Below are 15,844 nucleotides of genomic sequence, written 5' to 3' on the forward strand. Positions count from 1 at the left end.
AAGTGTTTTAATTATATATATATACATTTATTGTGTTTATGAAGTTTTAAATAATTCAACAGATATACTATCAATTTCCTTCTAGATAGTCCTGTGTCTGTAAAAATTATATGTAAAATATACCTACGTATATAATATAAAAAAGGATATCGGCACAAAATAAAACTTTTTTGATTGTATATATTATTTATTACACAATTATAAAATAATGGAAACACGATACGAAACAACAATAAGTATGTTCGCATTTGTAAATAACAACAATTAGGTATTTATGCAAATAATAATTGTATCCTTAAACTATAAATAAATTTAGCACACGTCAACACCACGCCAAGGCTTAACACAATAAAAAAAAAAACGATTTAACAAAAAATTTATGTCAACTTCATAGATCCTTACTAACGTCAATATCGTTTCTGAACGAACTACACATACCCTTGACAAAATATATTTAAACAGACACTGAATAAAAATAATAATATGGTATTAAAAAAATAAAATAAATATAATAACAAATTTTAATTTAATAAATATATTACCTATCAGATCTATTTATTCCATTAATCAATTATTAAGAGCTTGTATTAAAATAACACGTCAATACTATATATCCAGTGAGGAACACCACATCACTATAGTCGTATAAGCACTAATTTCAGTAATAACTAGTGGATATTTCTAATTATCTCAGAACTCTTCCGTTAAACGCTACATTACTTCAAATTCCCGTAATTTCCGTAATACAATACCAGAATGAGATCGGAGCCAAACGAAGAGCCTAACCCTAATTTGACTTTAAAATATATGGCTAGTATATAATTAGGATTCTTTTTAACCCTACCTTAATATAGTAGGCGTACAGGGAGCTAAGCCGTTTTATATTTATATTACTTAAACTATTGGTGTTTCCGTTCACATTTCCCTGCCATAGACGCGTTATTTACATTTAATGTTATATAAATCATGACTCGATGCAATATTGGTGTGATTGATAACTGTACTCTGTACTACTCGGTGAATTCTTAAAGTATGTATCACATTCAAATAACGAATTTATAGACGGCAAACGTTACTTTGATCGTTTAAGACCAGCACAGGCGATATTATAAATTGCTCTAATGGCAAATAGTTTTGTTTTGTAGTCATGTATTCGACAAGTTTGCATCAATTTCAAAAGTATCGGGGTCTTGCAGGGGAAGTAATGTGGAATTTTCTACGGAGTCCATTATTGTTTCTGCGCTTTCGATATTGTTTGTGAAGTTGTCAAACTTATCTAAAATCGGCATGTTGGCAGTTCCGTTCATTGTGGTATTGCTTCCTCCTGGAAATAAAGATAATATAAAATAAAATTTCTTATTAATACGTGCAATACATGCTTGCAATATTCTTAGACTGTATTACATTTTATGAATAGCTTTTATGTGTCTACGTATATAAAAATTGCCTAGTAATAAAAATAATATATGTATATCCAGATTTATATTTTGAGAGTTAGAATGTGTAAAGCTTCGGTGTCCGTAAAACAGTCACGATTATTTACGCCAGAGCCAGCTAAAGAAAATATACCTAAACGAGGTCTTATAAATATTTAGAAAAACCCGAGTCTGCTGTAACTAACATTGATTTATGGACATGGTAATAAACTCAATCAGTGCATAGTTTCGGAGTGAGTGTAGTTTTCTTTGTAGATTGAATGAAAGCTTTCTTACGTCATTTAACGTTCAACTTTCGGTTATTCAGATTGTTAATATATTTATCAATTGGAGCGGCAACAAGTTTTTTAGCTATAACAGACATGAACAATGCTAACATAACAAAATTACCTACAGTTTTATCTCTTCTTTTATATTTGTCTGTATCACTGCAGATACTACACATAACATAATTATGACAATGACAATGACACTCATCGATTTCGAAATGTATGACAAAGTATAGATATAATAAAAAAAAAAGTTTTTTTTTTCCAGAAAAGCCACGTTACGCTATTTCGGGGATTCGCTTTATACTCTCAGTGATTTATATCTGATAAACATGATCAGGGAACGGCTGAGTGCGGTTATTGTAACTGCTGTCTAATTTTAGAATTATTACTGCAACCTCGAGCACTCGTGACCTGCACTTATCATTGAAGCCATCTCGTATTTTTAATTGTATTATCAGAACTTATCCATATGCATAATAATAGTCAAATTAGTTCCTAGATTGTAGATTATGCGTAAACAAGCACACTTTATTCTGCCAATGTCGTCTAAAATATCGAAGACGTGAAAAATTTGACTTCAGATCAACGACCATTGAAAATATTTTGTTTATGAATTTATGATACGCTATTAACCAGATTGAATGTTGAGGAGTAAAAGGTCAGAGACAAATTACGCTCCGCTACCTATAATAATAATAATAAAAAATAACGGTTTGGCTAAAAAGGGAAATGTAATATATTTTGCATATGTTTGTATTAAGTATTAAGGTGTGTATAAGTCATGAAAAAAAAAACAATATCTCTCCGTCATGACATTATTGTGAAATATATATTTTTTTCAAATAATGTCATACACCTCAATACTATCCATCCAAAAGAATCCAAATATTGCTCTGAAGATTTTAAATATTATGTTATGTTAAGAATAAAATAAAAGGTCTTTATGGTGTTATTTGTAAATTACTATAATTCAAGTTTCGTCTATTTGAGATTCCAATATGAATGTTGTAAGACTTGTCTTCGTCGTGGACAAATCAAAGAAGTGATAACGTGAATTACGGATTATTGATGCACTTTAAATATTTAAATGAATACTCGCGAAAATCTTAGATCTCATCACTATAAATATTTTTATTCGTTTGAGAACTTTTCATGTAAGTTATTTAAAACCTTTGCTTTTATGAAAACTGCCGCTATATTATATTGACGAATATAAGAAAAAACCATCCGTAATAATTTATACTTTTCTTTTAATATTGGAAGTATTTATTGGTTTATTTAACGCAAAAGCTATATTGAGTAGGTAAATTATTAGTTTTAAGCCCCAAGCAATTGCTCATTTTATCTTTGGAATATTTTTTTTTATAACTGTAAATAAATAAAGAATTTTATTATAATTACTTTAATGATAAATATTTAAGTAAATGATGTAAAATATAATTAATATTTTTGTAACTCTTTTTGTCTGCCTTTTAACTTATAAATAAAAAATAAAAGACATTTGACGGATTTAAGACGTACAGAAAAAGGTTATAATGAGAAGCTTTTCCGTGAGGCAGTTAATAAGCTCGTTTTCAACGCTTTCAAAATTAATTTTGTTTATTTAAAATTAAATTTCTTTGTTACTTATCTCAATGTCTCACTGTTTACTTTACAGAACAAAGTCTAGAAATACCTGGCACACCCTGTATATTGTATTATATGCATAGAAATCTTTAAATGTTTCTGCATTTTTATCAGATATTGGTCAGATGTGAGGATAATTTTCGTCCTTATTTTTAATTTTTGAGCAGGATCTTTGCGTAATGCAGCAACCTTAAGCAGCTATGATAACCGTATCTTTTACAGGAATGTCTGTAACTGAATCCGTATCAAATCAACACAAGGCTTCTGTTCAAACTAAAAAACTTGCGTTGTTTCTTATAGCCACCTCATATTATTAACACTGACAATGAGTCAACTATGAAGAATGCACAATTCATAGCAAGATGCTATTGTATTTTAATTACGTAAATAAAATATAAAAGAAAAATGTTGCTTTACTAACTTTTAATACCAGCTACAAGGCAAATGAATTGCACACCAATGTTGTGTGTCTGTCTTGATCGTTTGTGAATTTTGAATGAAATCTAAATAAATATTTAAATATATTTAAAGACATAAACATTTTACTTAGTTTTAAAGTATAATTTTTGTCTTGTAATACAAGTATACGTAGTCAGTTGCTTAATCTACGTAAGTGTAAAATTCCAACTGCTAACGAAATCAAGCCATAAACTTTAAAACAGGTGCAATTTTTGCGTTCACATCTGTTGTTTTGGATAATTCCAAAATCAATTGATCTAAATTTAGCTTAACTCCTTATTATATTACTGTTAAAGAGCGGTTTAAGGATCATTAATTCTTTTCACTTTTAACGATTTGACAAATAGTTAGGTTATGATTGAAAAAGTTAAAATATTTAAATCATGTGTATAAAAAAATATATAAAAACATAACCATGCTATTTAAAAAAATATTACATACGAAAGAAAGTGAATTGGGTCACGTACTTGACCCAATTTTTTGAACTCTACAGAATTGTATTGTGCTCACTTTATAAGTATCATGAAACGACTTTCAACTACACAGCCAATGTTCATAATATATAAATTGCTTATGTGCTGTCATTTCTTGGTTGAAAAAAATGAAATTATTATTTTTTTACGCTGTGGCTTTATTTATACTCGACTTGTGGAATATTTTCCTAATGTTGATAAGTTTTTTTTCTAACTCACCTTCAGTCATAAAAATAGAAACTTTCGCACATTGTTTTTTTACACGCAATATTGACAGAATTAAATTAAATCTTTTTGTATAAAGACGTAATAAATAGTTTTTAATCTATAATAATAATTTAACAAAGAATATTTTGTCGAAAACGAGTAATATTCTTAGTTACTATAAAGCTATAGTCGCTGCTTATTAGTTCACGGTTTGTTTTTATTCTTACTTCTTAAAAATTTTATATAATTGATTATTTTTTTCTGATTGTTTTTCAAACACATAAAAACATTGCATTGACACAAAAATCTATAAAAAAAATATTAAAAAAAGTCCGTGGAGACCCTCTGCGTTAAAGAAATGAAACTTCGTAATGTGAATATTGTTCCGTTAAAAAAAACTTCATAAACATTGCTTACGATTCACAATTGACCCACCCATTCACATTCACTCCGTCTCTTTTTAGTCCCCCTCCTCAGGAGAGTTGAACGTTGAAGCAACCTTGTTGGAAGTCATATTAGAAGTTTTACTTCAATAAACCTTTTGTTTGTGGTTTTATAATGTTTGGAAGTATTATGTTATTCCTTACTTTTGAACCCAATATTCAAAGGCCAATTAGCCGCGTAAGAAACACCGTATACAGTAAACTGTGAATATTCAAATCGTGAAAAAATATAACTTGCCAGTACCATTCAGTTTAAAAGTTCGCCAATGAAAAAAAAAATTAACCCACAATTCATTTAAGATTGTTAATAAATATATTATAAAATGAACTTAAATAAAGCATTTTCAATGAAATATTCACATAAAATTAATTATAATTATAAATTGTTATAAAAAATATCATTAATTTTATGTTTGAGTTATACGTACTCTTTAGCGGACACATCAAAAAGAACTATTTACAAATCGCTAAATTTCGTAAATTATAATAGAATGTAGAGTTTATGACCAGATCTTATCGGCACTAAATATGCCGTTAATTTTACGAGTTGAGCTTAAAATTACATTTTATAAAAGCACGGTGCTTTGAATTTTAACGCTGTAATATAACAAATATTTTTTATGACATAGTTTTTTTCGTGGTATTTCCATTATTAAATTATATTTTAGTTAATAAACATAATTAAGGTAGTATGAACGTTTTTGAACATTAATTGTTTTTAAATAAATTGGAACTGTTAAGGGAACGAACATTATTAAATTTTTTACGATTTTTTTTTAATGCTATGTCTTTATTCGCACTGGAATTGTAGAATATTTAGCAAATATCAACGTTTTTATTTGTTGGAAGAATTATTATAACTAGTTTGTTTACAACAAAACTATTGTCATTTCGTATCTGTCAAGAATGACAGTGAAGTCAGTCGTAAGCATCCAATTAGCAGAAGCACTAGACTAGAGGTCGCCTTGAATTGTAAGGGCAATAATTATAACTTATTGTTATTATTAAATGACTATTGTATTAATATTTATTTTATTTATCAAACGTTTTCATTCGTCGTTTTTTTATATATATTTTATAGTTTACGGTAACTTAAAAGAATTCACTTATGAAAGATAAATTTTAATGTGCAACAAACTTCGCTATGCCGTTCGTAATTTCTAGTTCCTATATATTAATTTATTATGCGTTCAGTTTACCAACAGGAAATGGGTTTGTAATGCCAAAAAGTCACTGCATATATATTTATACTTTTCAATATTTTTCGTTCCCATGTACGACATTATTTTGTGCAATATTTTATGAATTTCTGACGGAGTTTCCTCTGGGTTTTTATCTCGTGAGCCTCAATATATGTAAAATAAACTAAGCCTGAAGTCTTACTTTGCATAAGTTGACAAAGATTTTTTTCCACTGATTCAATAGTCAGTAGTAATTTAAATAAACATTGCTCTTAATTATATAATTTCTAAAAAATTACTTATGACGAATACATTAGCAGATAGACAGTAATATGTAAAAGACGGATCCAAATGGGTTTTATTTAAAAGTAAAATTTAATTATTCGATTTTTAAAATAACCATCATTACGTTGTGTGAAACATGTATACTAAGATTTTCATAAACAATTTTTTTATGACTGTTATAATTATATAAATAAAATGTATGTTTTGTAGACACGAACTTATTTTTTTAAATACTAAAAATCGTTTATAATTTTCTGTAAATATGTTGTTTGATTAAAAATAAGTAATAAGTCACAAATTAATGTTACAGTTTAAAAACGTATTTTGAATTCAAATGAGGCAGGAGATTTTTATATCTCAAACGTCAAATGTTCTAAAGAAAATTTTATGTATATAACAATTAGTTTATTTTTCAGTTCGTATGAAGCCGTAGTATAAAAAAAAAACAATTCAATATATATAGTAGGTACTCGATATTTACAAGCAATAATGTTTTTTTTCACTTAAAATATTTTTCATACCTCTTTCGTAGACGAGCAGTTTGCAGCAACATTATAAGTGTATAAAAAATATATAAATCTTTTATCCATAAAGTATTTAAGAAAACGATATTTTAAATAATTGATTATTGAACTAAAAAATACTGTTGAATTTATAATTTTAGAACTGAAATAAAGTTATAAGATCTTTTTATTATTTATTAATATATTTGAATGTATTAACTGTATTGAACGGTTGTAGGTACGATGTATTGTTCGTTGTAAGCCGTATTTTTTCACAGCTATTTTAAACTACCGTGCTAAACTCTATAATCAAAACAACGTTAAAATATCCGACTATAAAATAAATCCAAATATTTTAGTTATGTTTAGTTAAAAATAACAAAAAACAGAATGGTTTATCTATACATAGATATTATTTAGGAGCGGCATAAGTATATGAAACATGTTTTAGTAGTCACATTTTAAAGCTAGTTAGTTGACTTTTGTATGAAGCGATCAATGTATTTTATAACACTAGTAAGCTCTTTCACTCGTAATAACTAGCGATAAATCTATTGGTTAACGAATAAATGTGGACGGAGGAAAACAAAAATGTGCTAAAACAAAACATTACTATGCGGAAACATATGACTTTGTGCCGATGTGTGTATGTAAATATGTATACATGACGTTTTTATATGTACATAGTGTGACGTTAGGTGCTTTAAGCTGATAAGAAAGATATGTTCGAATAAGATCACATAACTTAATGGACTAAAGGCATTTGGTAGTATATAGAGGGAAGCGTGTTTGTGGTGTGACCTACCAGTGTAGGGCATAAAGCATGTGGGCATTGGTGTAGTGCTGGTTTGCTGAACAGTGTGAGACACCTTGCGTTGGGCGTACTGAGCGTCCTTGGGCTCCCAGAAGAACACGTAGTACAGAGACAGCATGATCGCTGCCAGCGACACGCAGAACACGTATATGATGACCGTGAGAACTCGAACCGTCTTCTTGTCACGTTTCCTCTCGTACAGAGCGTCCAGCACGACCTCGTGGCCGGAAGCCGTGCCCAGTCTCACGGAACCGGCACAGGACCGCATACTGCCAGATAGATATGACTTGCTCGACATCTCCGGCGACTTCCTATAGAATGCACTGCAGTGCCGCGAAACCAGGTAAGTAGGGCGCACTTATCGATATGGCCCAGTTTCACGATGCGCGGAGGCCGACACGTCCTGGGTCACGCCGTCTGCAGCTTGACACCTCTTGACGCCGACTGCTGTTTCATTATTATGGCACCCGCTCCGGACTTCAATTGTTTATCCTTTAATTTCACGCTCCGTAATATCTGAATCTATTCCAGTTACTGACGTAGTCGGACGGACGTTGAACGTTTGTCATGAGCCCCCATTTAAAGAATTCGGGATATACGAAAGAATTTATATAAGGAAGCGTTGATTTTCACTGTTACAATAGAGGCCGATTTCCGGTTATCAAAATGATATCGCATATAATCGTATGCAAGTTGACGCGGCGCGGTTGTTTTCTTTTTTGGCAGGCGTGTTATTTACGTCAAGCCGGTTAACAATGTCCAAATGAAGTTAATTTGTTGAGGGTGAGCGTATTGTGACAAGTATTAGTGTGACTTGTCCGGGGGCTGGTGAGGGCGGGCGGAGGGCAGCGGCGCGGCGCTGGGAACACGTGCGGCGCGCGACGCCTGTCTTCCCACACGACATTGATCAATAAATTCGCAATGTTAATTTGTATTTGGCATAATTCAAATATATAAACACCGGATATCAAACCTGTGTGACAATAGAGATGTTCTCTGATGTGCTATTAAGCGTAATATACGTATTTAAGTTCTATACTTTCGTTATCTGATAGTTGTATAAGTTCATCGAGCTGAAACTAAGTTTTCATAGTGATTACAGACAAAACGATTCATCGTTTTTCATTCGTAAACTTCAGGTTTCATGTGAAGATAGATGAATGAAAAATATTGAGATTGTCAGTAGAAAAAATTTAATTGCCAACTATTTAAAGTCACCCGAGAAATCCTGATGTAATTTCTCCAAAATTTCATGAATGATACATTTCTTCAAAAATTTAGTTTCTCCGTAATCAGGTAATAAAAGATACTTTCTCCGGATTCCAATTGAATGGAACATTGACGTCAAAATAATGTTTATTAGATAAATTTTGTCGTTTATGTAATTTGAGTCAAGCACGACACTGAAGCCTGTAGAGTTTTAACTATTATCCATTAAGATTAAACGATATATTTACTTTAGCGTAACATAAAAATAAACAGTTCGTCAATAATTTAATTGGATGTTTAACCAGAAAGTTAATTTTTTCATTATTACCTATGTATATGTTATGTTTTAAACTATATGTTACAATTCAAGCAATGGTATTTACAAATTATGACAATTAGCTCGACGAAATTCTATTTTTAAAAATAATAAAAAATATATCATAACGAAAATTCTAGAAAAAATTGAAACTGATTTTTTTTATATAAAGAAATGGGTCTTAAAATTTAAAACTTTTATAATGTATAACATCTTAAGTTGTTCACTCAACAGAATGGTAAAATAAAATAAAATAATATTTTAAGGCTTTCTAACAATTACTTAAATTATATATGACAGGTTCTATTTTTAATCGACATATCAAGATAAAACAGATAATCCAAGGAGGTTGGTTTCCATAGACGATACAACATAATTAAAAACCCTAAGTAGGTAACAGAAAAAAGCAAACCAATAATTAAAGTACAGTAATGAATGCGTAGTTACACAAAAAACTAAATAATGTAATTGATGTTTGACACAATTGGGTTATACGAACTAATTGGATTACAGGGAAACCCCTCGTCACTGAACTAATACCACACCTCGTATACATCGGAAATAACAAATAACCAAAACAAATGCTATGCAAATACGGCCGTACAGCTACGCTTTTGCGTAATTTCATTCGTTAGAACGTAAGTACCTACGAATAAAAATAATTATATGCGGACTTTATTACCGTTTCCGTTCGGAATTAAACCGAATAGTATTCAATCTGTAGCTTTTTTGTAACCTATGAACTTCCAAGAATATTTTTATCAAAAATATTAAAAAAATAAGTCCCTAGGCTATAGTTATCTTTAACAAAATATCTCTCAGAAAAAAAATTTGTTTATTTCAGAATTCTAGAACTTTTTGAATGAAAAAAAAGTCACTCTGAATAGACATTTCAAGCAAAACAGATCTATTTGTCCTGAGTTATGTCACTAACAGTGAAAACAAAGTTTTTTTGTTTACATTCCATACAGCATTAACGTAAGTAAATTAATTTACGTAAGCATCTTTACACACGTCTTAAGAACGGACTTACTTGAGATTTACTCAGATAAAAATGTATAAGACTATTACGGAACTAGGGCTATTCCGATGTTTTAATATGATTTCACATAACATACCAAAATTATTTATACTTACTCTTTTACCGTAATTTCTGTATTTGTTGTTATTCGCGACAAATCCCTTAAAGGTGTTAAAAAAATGTAACGATATCTCATAGTGATCATGTTATCACTTGTCCTGTGTATAATTATATATATATTACCAACACAAGCAACAAGGGAACCTGCAACCGCCTAAATGTGCTAATAAAGCAACCAGAACACGGGGTTACAAGTTCGAACCTGATCGCGTCGATGAATTTCTTATTCCACATTTTCTGATTTAATATTTCATTTATGTATAAAATACTTAAGACTCAAACAAAAGCATTATTTTACAAATCCTTTCATTCTTTACTAGTCACGGGCGTATTTATTGTATCTAAACATCCTTAGTCAGTGTGAGTGAAATATTTGGATTCAATTTCATTCATTCTCAATCTGTCAAATAATTTTAAATGAATTTGACAAAAATCATGTTTCTGGTAATTAATAAACATTAGATTGTGTCACATTAAATAAACGTTATTACCATGTGAATAAAAATATATATATTTTTTAAACATACATCATCAGTGCTGTAATTTCATGTAGTTTAAAAATTTCATAGTACTTTTCAGTTTTGACAGGTTATTATTATAGTTAGTTAAATTTTATTTATAATCTGTGGGAGCAGCGCATGTTTCGTTATATAAATCCATATCAATAAAACGACGATAACGCAAATAAAACCATTTCAAGTGATTCTGACGCCATGGTACTGAGTTTATCGACACTAGCGTTGACGTCTCAAGATATGATGTATCGAGCCTCATACAGTTTTCTACATACAAGTCACTCTAATATTATATAATATTATAATGTATGTATGTTTATTTTTGAAGCACACCGTAACTACTAAAATTATTAAAAAACAAGTGAAATATATTTTTCCATCTATTAATTAGTGACTTCTATAAAACGAATTATCTTGACTTCTTATAAAAGGATGTAATAGAAATTCCTCATCGTTTTTTTTAAACTTACTTCAACGCCATAGATAACTGAGCTAGTTTTTTATATTATATATTGAAAAGGAAAAGTAAAGAATATATTTATATAATTTTATCCCTATTTCTTTTATTAGTCACATTAGTTGAAAACCAGCGAGTTTTTAAAGATAGTTCAAATTTTTGATATCTCTAAATAATTAAAGAGACTTCTGTCAACATACAATTTAGAAACGTCAGATTAATGACAGTTTTTTTTTCACAGTTAATGTTTACGCAGCTTCTGATTATCTTAATGTAAATTAATTATTTCTTTATTAATGAAATATTCTATACTTTTAGTTTATATATTTTTTTACATACTGTTATATAAAAGAACATTTAGTAAGAATTGTAACGGCATTTCTAATTTAATTAAGCTTAATTCGTGGCTGTCGCGGGGAGGAAAGTCAAACTAGTTTGTTTTTTTTAAAGAAACTCATTTTCCATCTGAGAGTTATAAGACTAAGGTCATTTGAAAATGCAAATAAAAGTCTTTAGAAAACCTAAAAGTCTTTAGAATTTAATAAGGTTTTAAATAAAATTAAAGATAATAATTGAAGAAAGGTCTCGTAAATAAATTAAATTAAATGTGTGTATATGTCTGTGTATGTATATACAAGATACTTAGTATCTAAAATTAGGTAATATCCGATTCCGAAGTAGGGTTAACGTACATAGAAATTATAGCGAAACATTAATATTTTAGGACGGTTTAATGGAACTTGTAAGATTTATTTTATTACATATATATACATAAAAACAGAATATGAATGAAGTCTAATTAACGGCCTTATTGGAATCGTACAAGAAATCCCTATTGCCATATTTTAGCATAACTATTATTAAACAATATTATTTTTATGAAGATTATTAGGCAATCTATCAAAAACCGATATTTTGTTTAAAAGAACCTGCAAAAAGTTTTGTCTAGACTTGTAAATCCTCTTTTTATTATTATACCGTTTTTTATATATCAATGTTTCTTTTAAATTTACTTTAGATTTAAATAGTATGTAACCGTCTCCGAGCGTAACTTTTCATTCGTATCTAATGTAAGTATTTAGTAATTTTAAAGTTTCGAAATTAAATATATATCACCAAGATAACATCAAATGCCTAACATTTTTAAATTACATAATATTATTGTGTCAGAAAATGGATGAATTATTTTTTTAAATTGTCAAATTTAATTATTGAAACGCGCGCTAGCCTCTTTTCGTAGTTTTGACAATTCTTTTACCTGTCTCAGTAACGTTAGATGTAAACGTTTTTTCTTTTATTCGGATAAAATTTTTGATTTATATAATTTTATGAACTTGAATGTTATGGCTCTAATTTTATTTAAAAAATTTTGAAAAGAAATGTTATATATCTTTTATTGACCTTACATTTAATTATTTTATTTTGATGCTTGTTTCCTGAATGTGCCTATTTTGTTATTTTGATTTGTATATTATATTTTTTTAAATAACTTTTTCTAATTACATTTAAATTAAAGTATGAATTAATAAAAAAAAGTTCAGAGACTATTAGAAATAAAAATAAGAAAGTAAAATTTTTCAAGTTGTAAAAAAAAATCCATTTGTCTAAAAATTTTGAGAATTATTATCAAATACAATTTATCATAAAAACTAATTATCCTTTTCGGGCCATTTTAAATTTTGATAAAGGTCACGTACACCACAAGCTATACCATTCAAGTAGACACAACATATAAAAGAATAGGAACAACTAATTAAATTAGACATAAATAATTTCATTAATGATTAAACTTTACCTGTCGAATTGTAAGAGGCATCGTATGCGAAAGTGTAGTCGTTTGGATCGCCGCGTCTCGCGTTCAGCATCTCATGAGCGCTCATAGGAAGATCTGGTGACTTCCAGACGCAGATGTAGTAGACCGATAGAAGGATAGCCGCTAGGGAGACCGAGAGGAGGTAGGCTAGTACTGTGAACACGCGGACGACTGTGCTCACAGGCTTCTCTCGGTACAGGTCCTGTGCGGGTGTGGGCCCTGCCTCCACGGAACCGTCTTCCTGGGCCGCTGACATTACAGTCACTCGTTCATGGCTCTTACATGCTCTCAGCTCGGGCCGGTGAGTCCGAGTGATGCGACCGCCGCCGGCCGCACTCCAACTAAACCGATTAAACGAACGTCACGCCACAAGTCGCATTAAATTTTATAAACGAACCGAGATGTTACCGGCCATCTTTCATTCATTCCCCGGAAACGCTGAAATAGATTTCGCGGTATAAACTACGTCCAGGTTTCAATGTATTCAATAAAATAATCCGTTCAAACAAAATTTTGAAATATACCATTTGTACTTAATACATAGCGTTATAAAATAAAAAACAAATATGTAACGTAAAAAATAAATTTAATTTTCGCTCTTATTTTAAAGCTATTTCTGGCTTGTCTGTCTGAGCGGTGCTTAGTTAGGGGCATGGCAAGAACATGTTAACTTTGGACATAAGTTTGTGTCGTTTAAAAATACCTGGTTGTAAATAATTTTTTTTAAGTTATTTTTTAAATTTAAATTCAGAACGAGTACTCACGAAATCGCGTGACCTAATCCGAGATAAAGATAGTTTCAAATAGCTACATTAATATTTTAAATCATAATTAAATATAAAATATAAACATTGAGCGCTCTTTAACTCCGGTTAAATTGAATTATGTTATATATACCCTTCTATATTCTGATCCCTATTACGTGACATACAATTTGATTATAAGATTTAATATTTTGCCTTACACTTTGTATGGCATCAATACGTGTATGTGAAATTTAATTTTCGTTTTCAATTGTTATACCAATAACCCACTGCCAGTACGACGATTATGTTATAGAAAAATTATACACTAACGAAATTTGTTTGGACTAAGATTCTCTGTTGCTGTTAGCTATGGGCCCATACAGCCAACTTCAATCGGTATTTTTAAAATTTTACTCTGAAAAATAATTTACAATCAAACCGCCAAACTTTTAAATCGTTTGTTTGAATTGAAAAGCAAACACATAAATTTACTAAAATTCAATTTTTATTACACGATATAATCTCATGAAAAATTTGTCCTTATTTACAAATTGAACTAAGTCAGAAAATTTTTATATCATCTGTTATCCACAAAAAAAAATTCATGATCTAACAACCCGTTTTATCAACATCGAGATAAAGTTGCCTAAAATATTAACATAGATATTTGCATTTATCAATAAATATTTACATTTTCTATGTCACTAATAATGTGAATGTTAAAAATTTTGTCCGCCTTTACTCGATTTAGAAAATAATTACCATAATACCCTAATATATAGAACATTCTTTTGTTTCACAACTAAACAGGCATACCTCGATATTAAATTTAAAATATAAGAAAACCCGTTTTATTTTTAATTCTTAAATAAATGTGTTATCAATCAAATTCCTGTTAAACGTTACATACTTAATTGGTCTATTATTTGTTATATATGCATTGAAAGCTTTCTGCAAAACGATATAATCATAGCACTTAAAATAAACACGTTTTATCAAAGAAAATCGAAGCTGGCGTAACATTAAACAATGTTATGAAAGATTTGATATAACATTTGGTAATGCACTCAATTCTCACATACGCATTAGAATCTAATAAACTTGTAAGGACGTACAATATATATTAGAAAAATTCTTAATTATTACACCATATGTGACCTGTACTATAGTTTTAGACAAAGACTGAGTTATTTTTTTTTTGTAAGTGGAACTTCTAATGCTAATTCCAACAAGGTTGCGTTTAACGTCCAACGCTCCTGGAGAGGGGGAATAAGAGAGAGAGTAAATGAGTGGCTCAATTGTGATTGTAAGCAATGTTTATAAAGTTTGTCTTAAAGGAACAATATGAGTTCACTAAAAATCAATTTCCACCTCTTCATATTTTCATTTCCACATTAAGAAGTTGCACTTCTTCCGCGCGGAGGGACTCCATGCACTATTTATTTCTCTGTTATAAGCATCTCAACTGACAGTAGGTATTTTAAATTACTTTTTATATAAATAATGATGTTATATATATAAAGATGTTTGTAAAAGTACGCGTTGCTATTTACACTTTACGATAGAACAGCTTTAAATCTTACTAGTTATATAATAGATACAAGTTATATTCGTTTTCGAGGATTGCTATTGATTATACTGTAAACGAAACAGGGCTGATTTACAAGAGGAAATGAATGATGTACCAGAATAACACATACAAACTGATTTTGTTTGACTTAGTGATAACCGATAAGTCAGTTAATAAGGCCGTAGAATAAAACTAGTCTCGGATAAAGCGTATAATTTAATAGATAAAAAAAAAATTGTAACATTCAGCCGTTTGATTAAATAGAATATTAGTTATTTATATTATACAAGTTATTATTCTGTACTTAGAGTATATATTTATTATTTGGTTAAGATCTTTCAGCAGCAGTTTCATAATTCTAATGTACGGCTAGTGATT

At 29.6% G+C, this 15,844-nt stretch overlaps 1 protein-coding gene across 4 annotated transcripts; it reads right to left on the reverse strand.

Moving 5' to 3' along the window:
• Nucleotides 1-166: 166 nt before the first annotated feature.
• Nucleotides 167-13,513, reverse strand: LOC116773023 (uncharacterized). 4 transcript variants are annotated; one of them, XM_061528433.1, is made up of 2 exons: nt 13,133-13,513; nt 167-1,324 (listed from the first exon to the last, which is right to left on the reverse strand). In XM_061528433.1, the coding sequence occupies exons 1-2, from the start codon at nt 13,404-13,406 to the stop codon at nt 1,146-1,148; spliced, it is 453 nt and encodes a 150-aa protein (XP_061384417.1). In that variant the 5' UTR covers nt 13,407-13,513; the 3' UTR covers nt 167-1,145. The 4 variants fall into 4 exon arrangements, 3 of the variants coding, with proteins under 3 accessions (XP_061384417.1, XP_032521273.2, XP_032521274.1); XM_032665382.2 differs by lacking the exon at nt 13,133-13,513 and adding an exon at nt 7,691-8,591; XM_032665383.2 differs by lacking the exon at nt 13,133-13,513 and adding an exon at nt 7,755-8,642 and having other exon boundaries at nt 802-1,324.
• Between the last annotated feature and the right edge of the window lie 2,331 nt (nt 13,514-15,844).

The sequence above is a fragment of the Danaus plexippus genome, assembly GCF_018135715.1.
Source record: "Danaus plexippus chromosome 18 unlocalized genomic scaffold, MEX_DaPlex mxdp_20, whole genome shotgun sequence".
NCBI lineage: Eukaryota > Metazoa > Arthropoda > Insecta > Lepidoptera > Nymphalidae > Danaus > Danaus plexippus.

Coding starts and splice junctions, on each gene's coding strand:
- LOC116773023 (XM_032665382.2), bottom strand. CDS start 7,997: ATGTCGAGCAAGTCATATCTATCTGGCAGTATGCGGTCCTGTGCCGGT. Junction 1,325..7,690: donor ATGCTTTATGCCCTACACTG/GTAGGTCACACC, acceptor CTTTATTTCCAG/GAGGAAGCAATACCACAATG.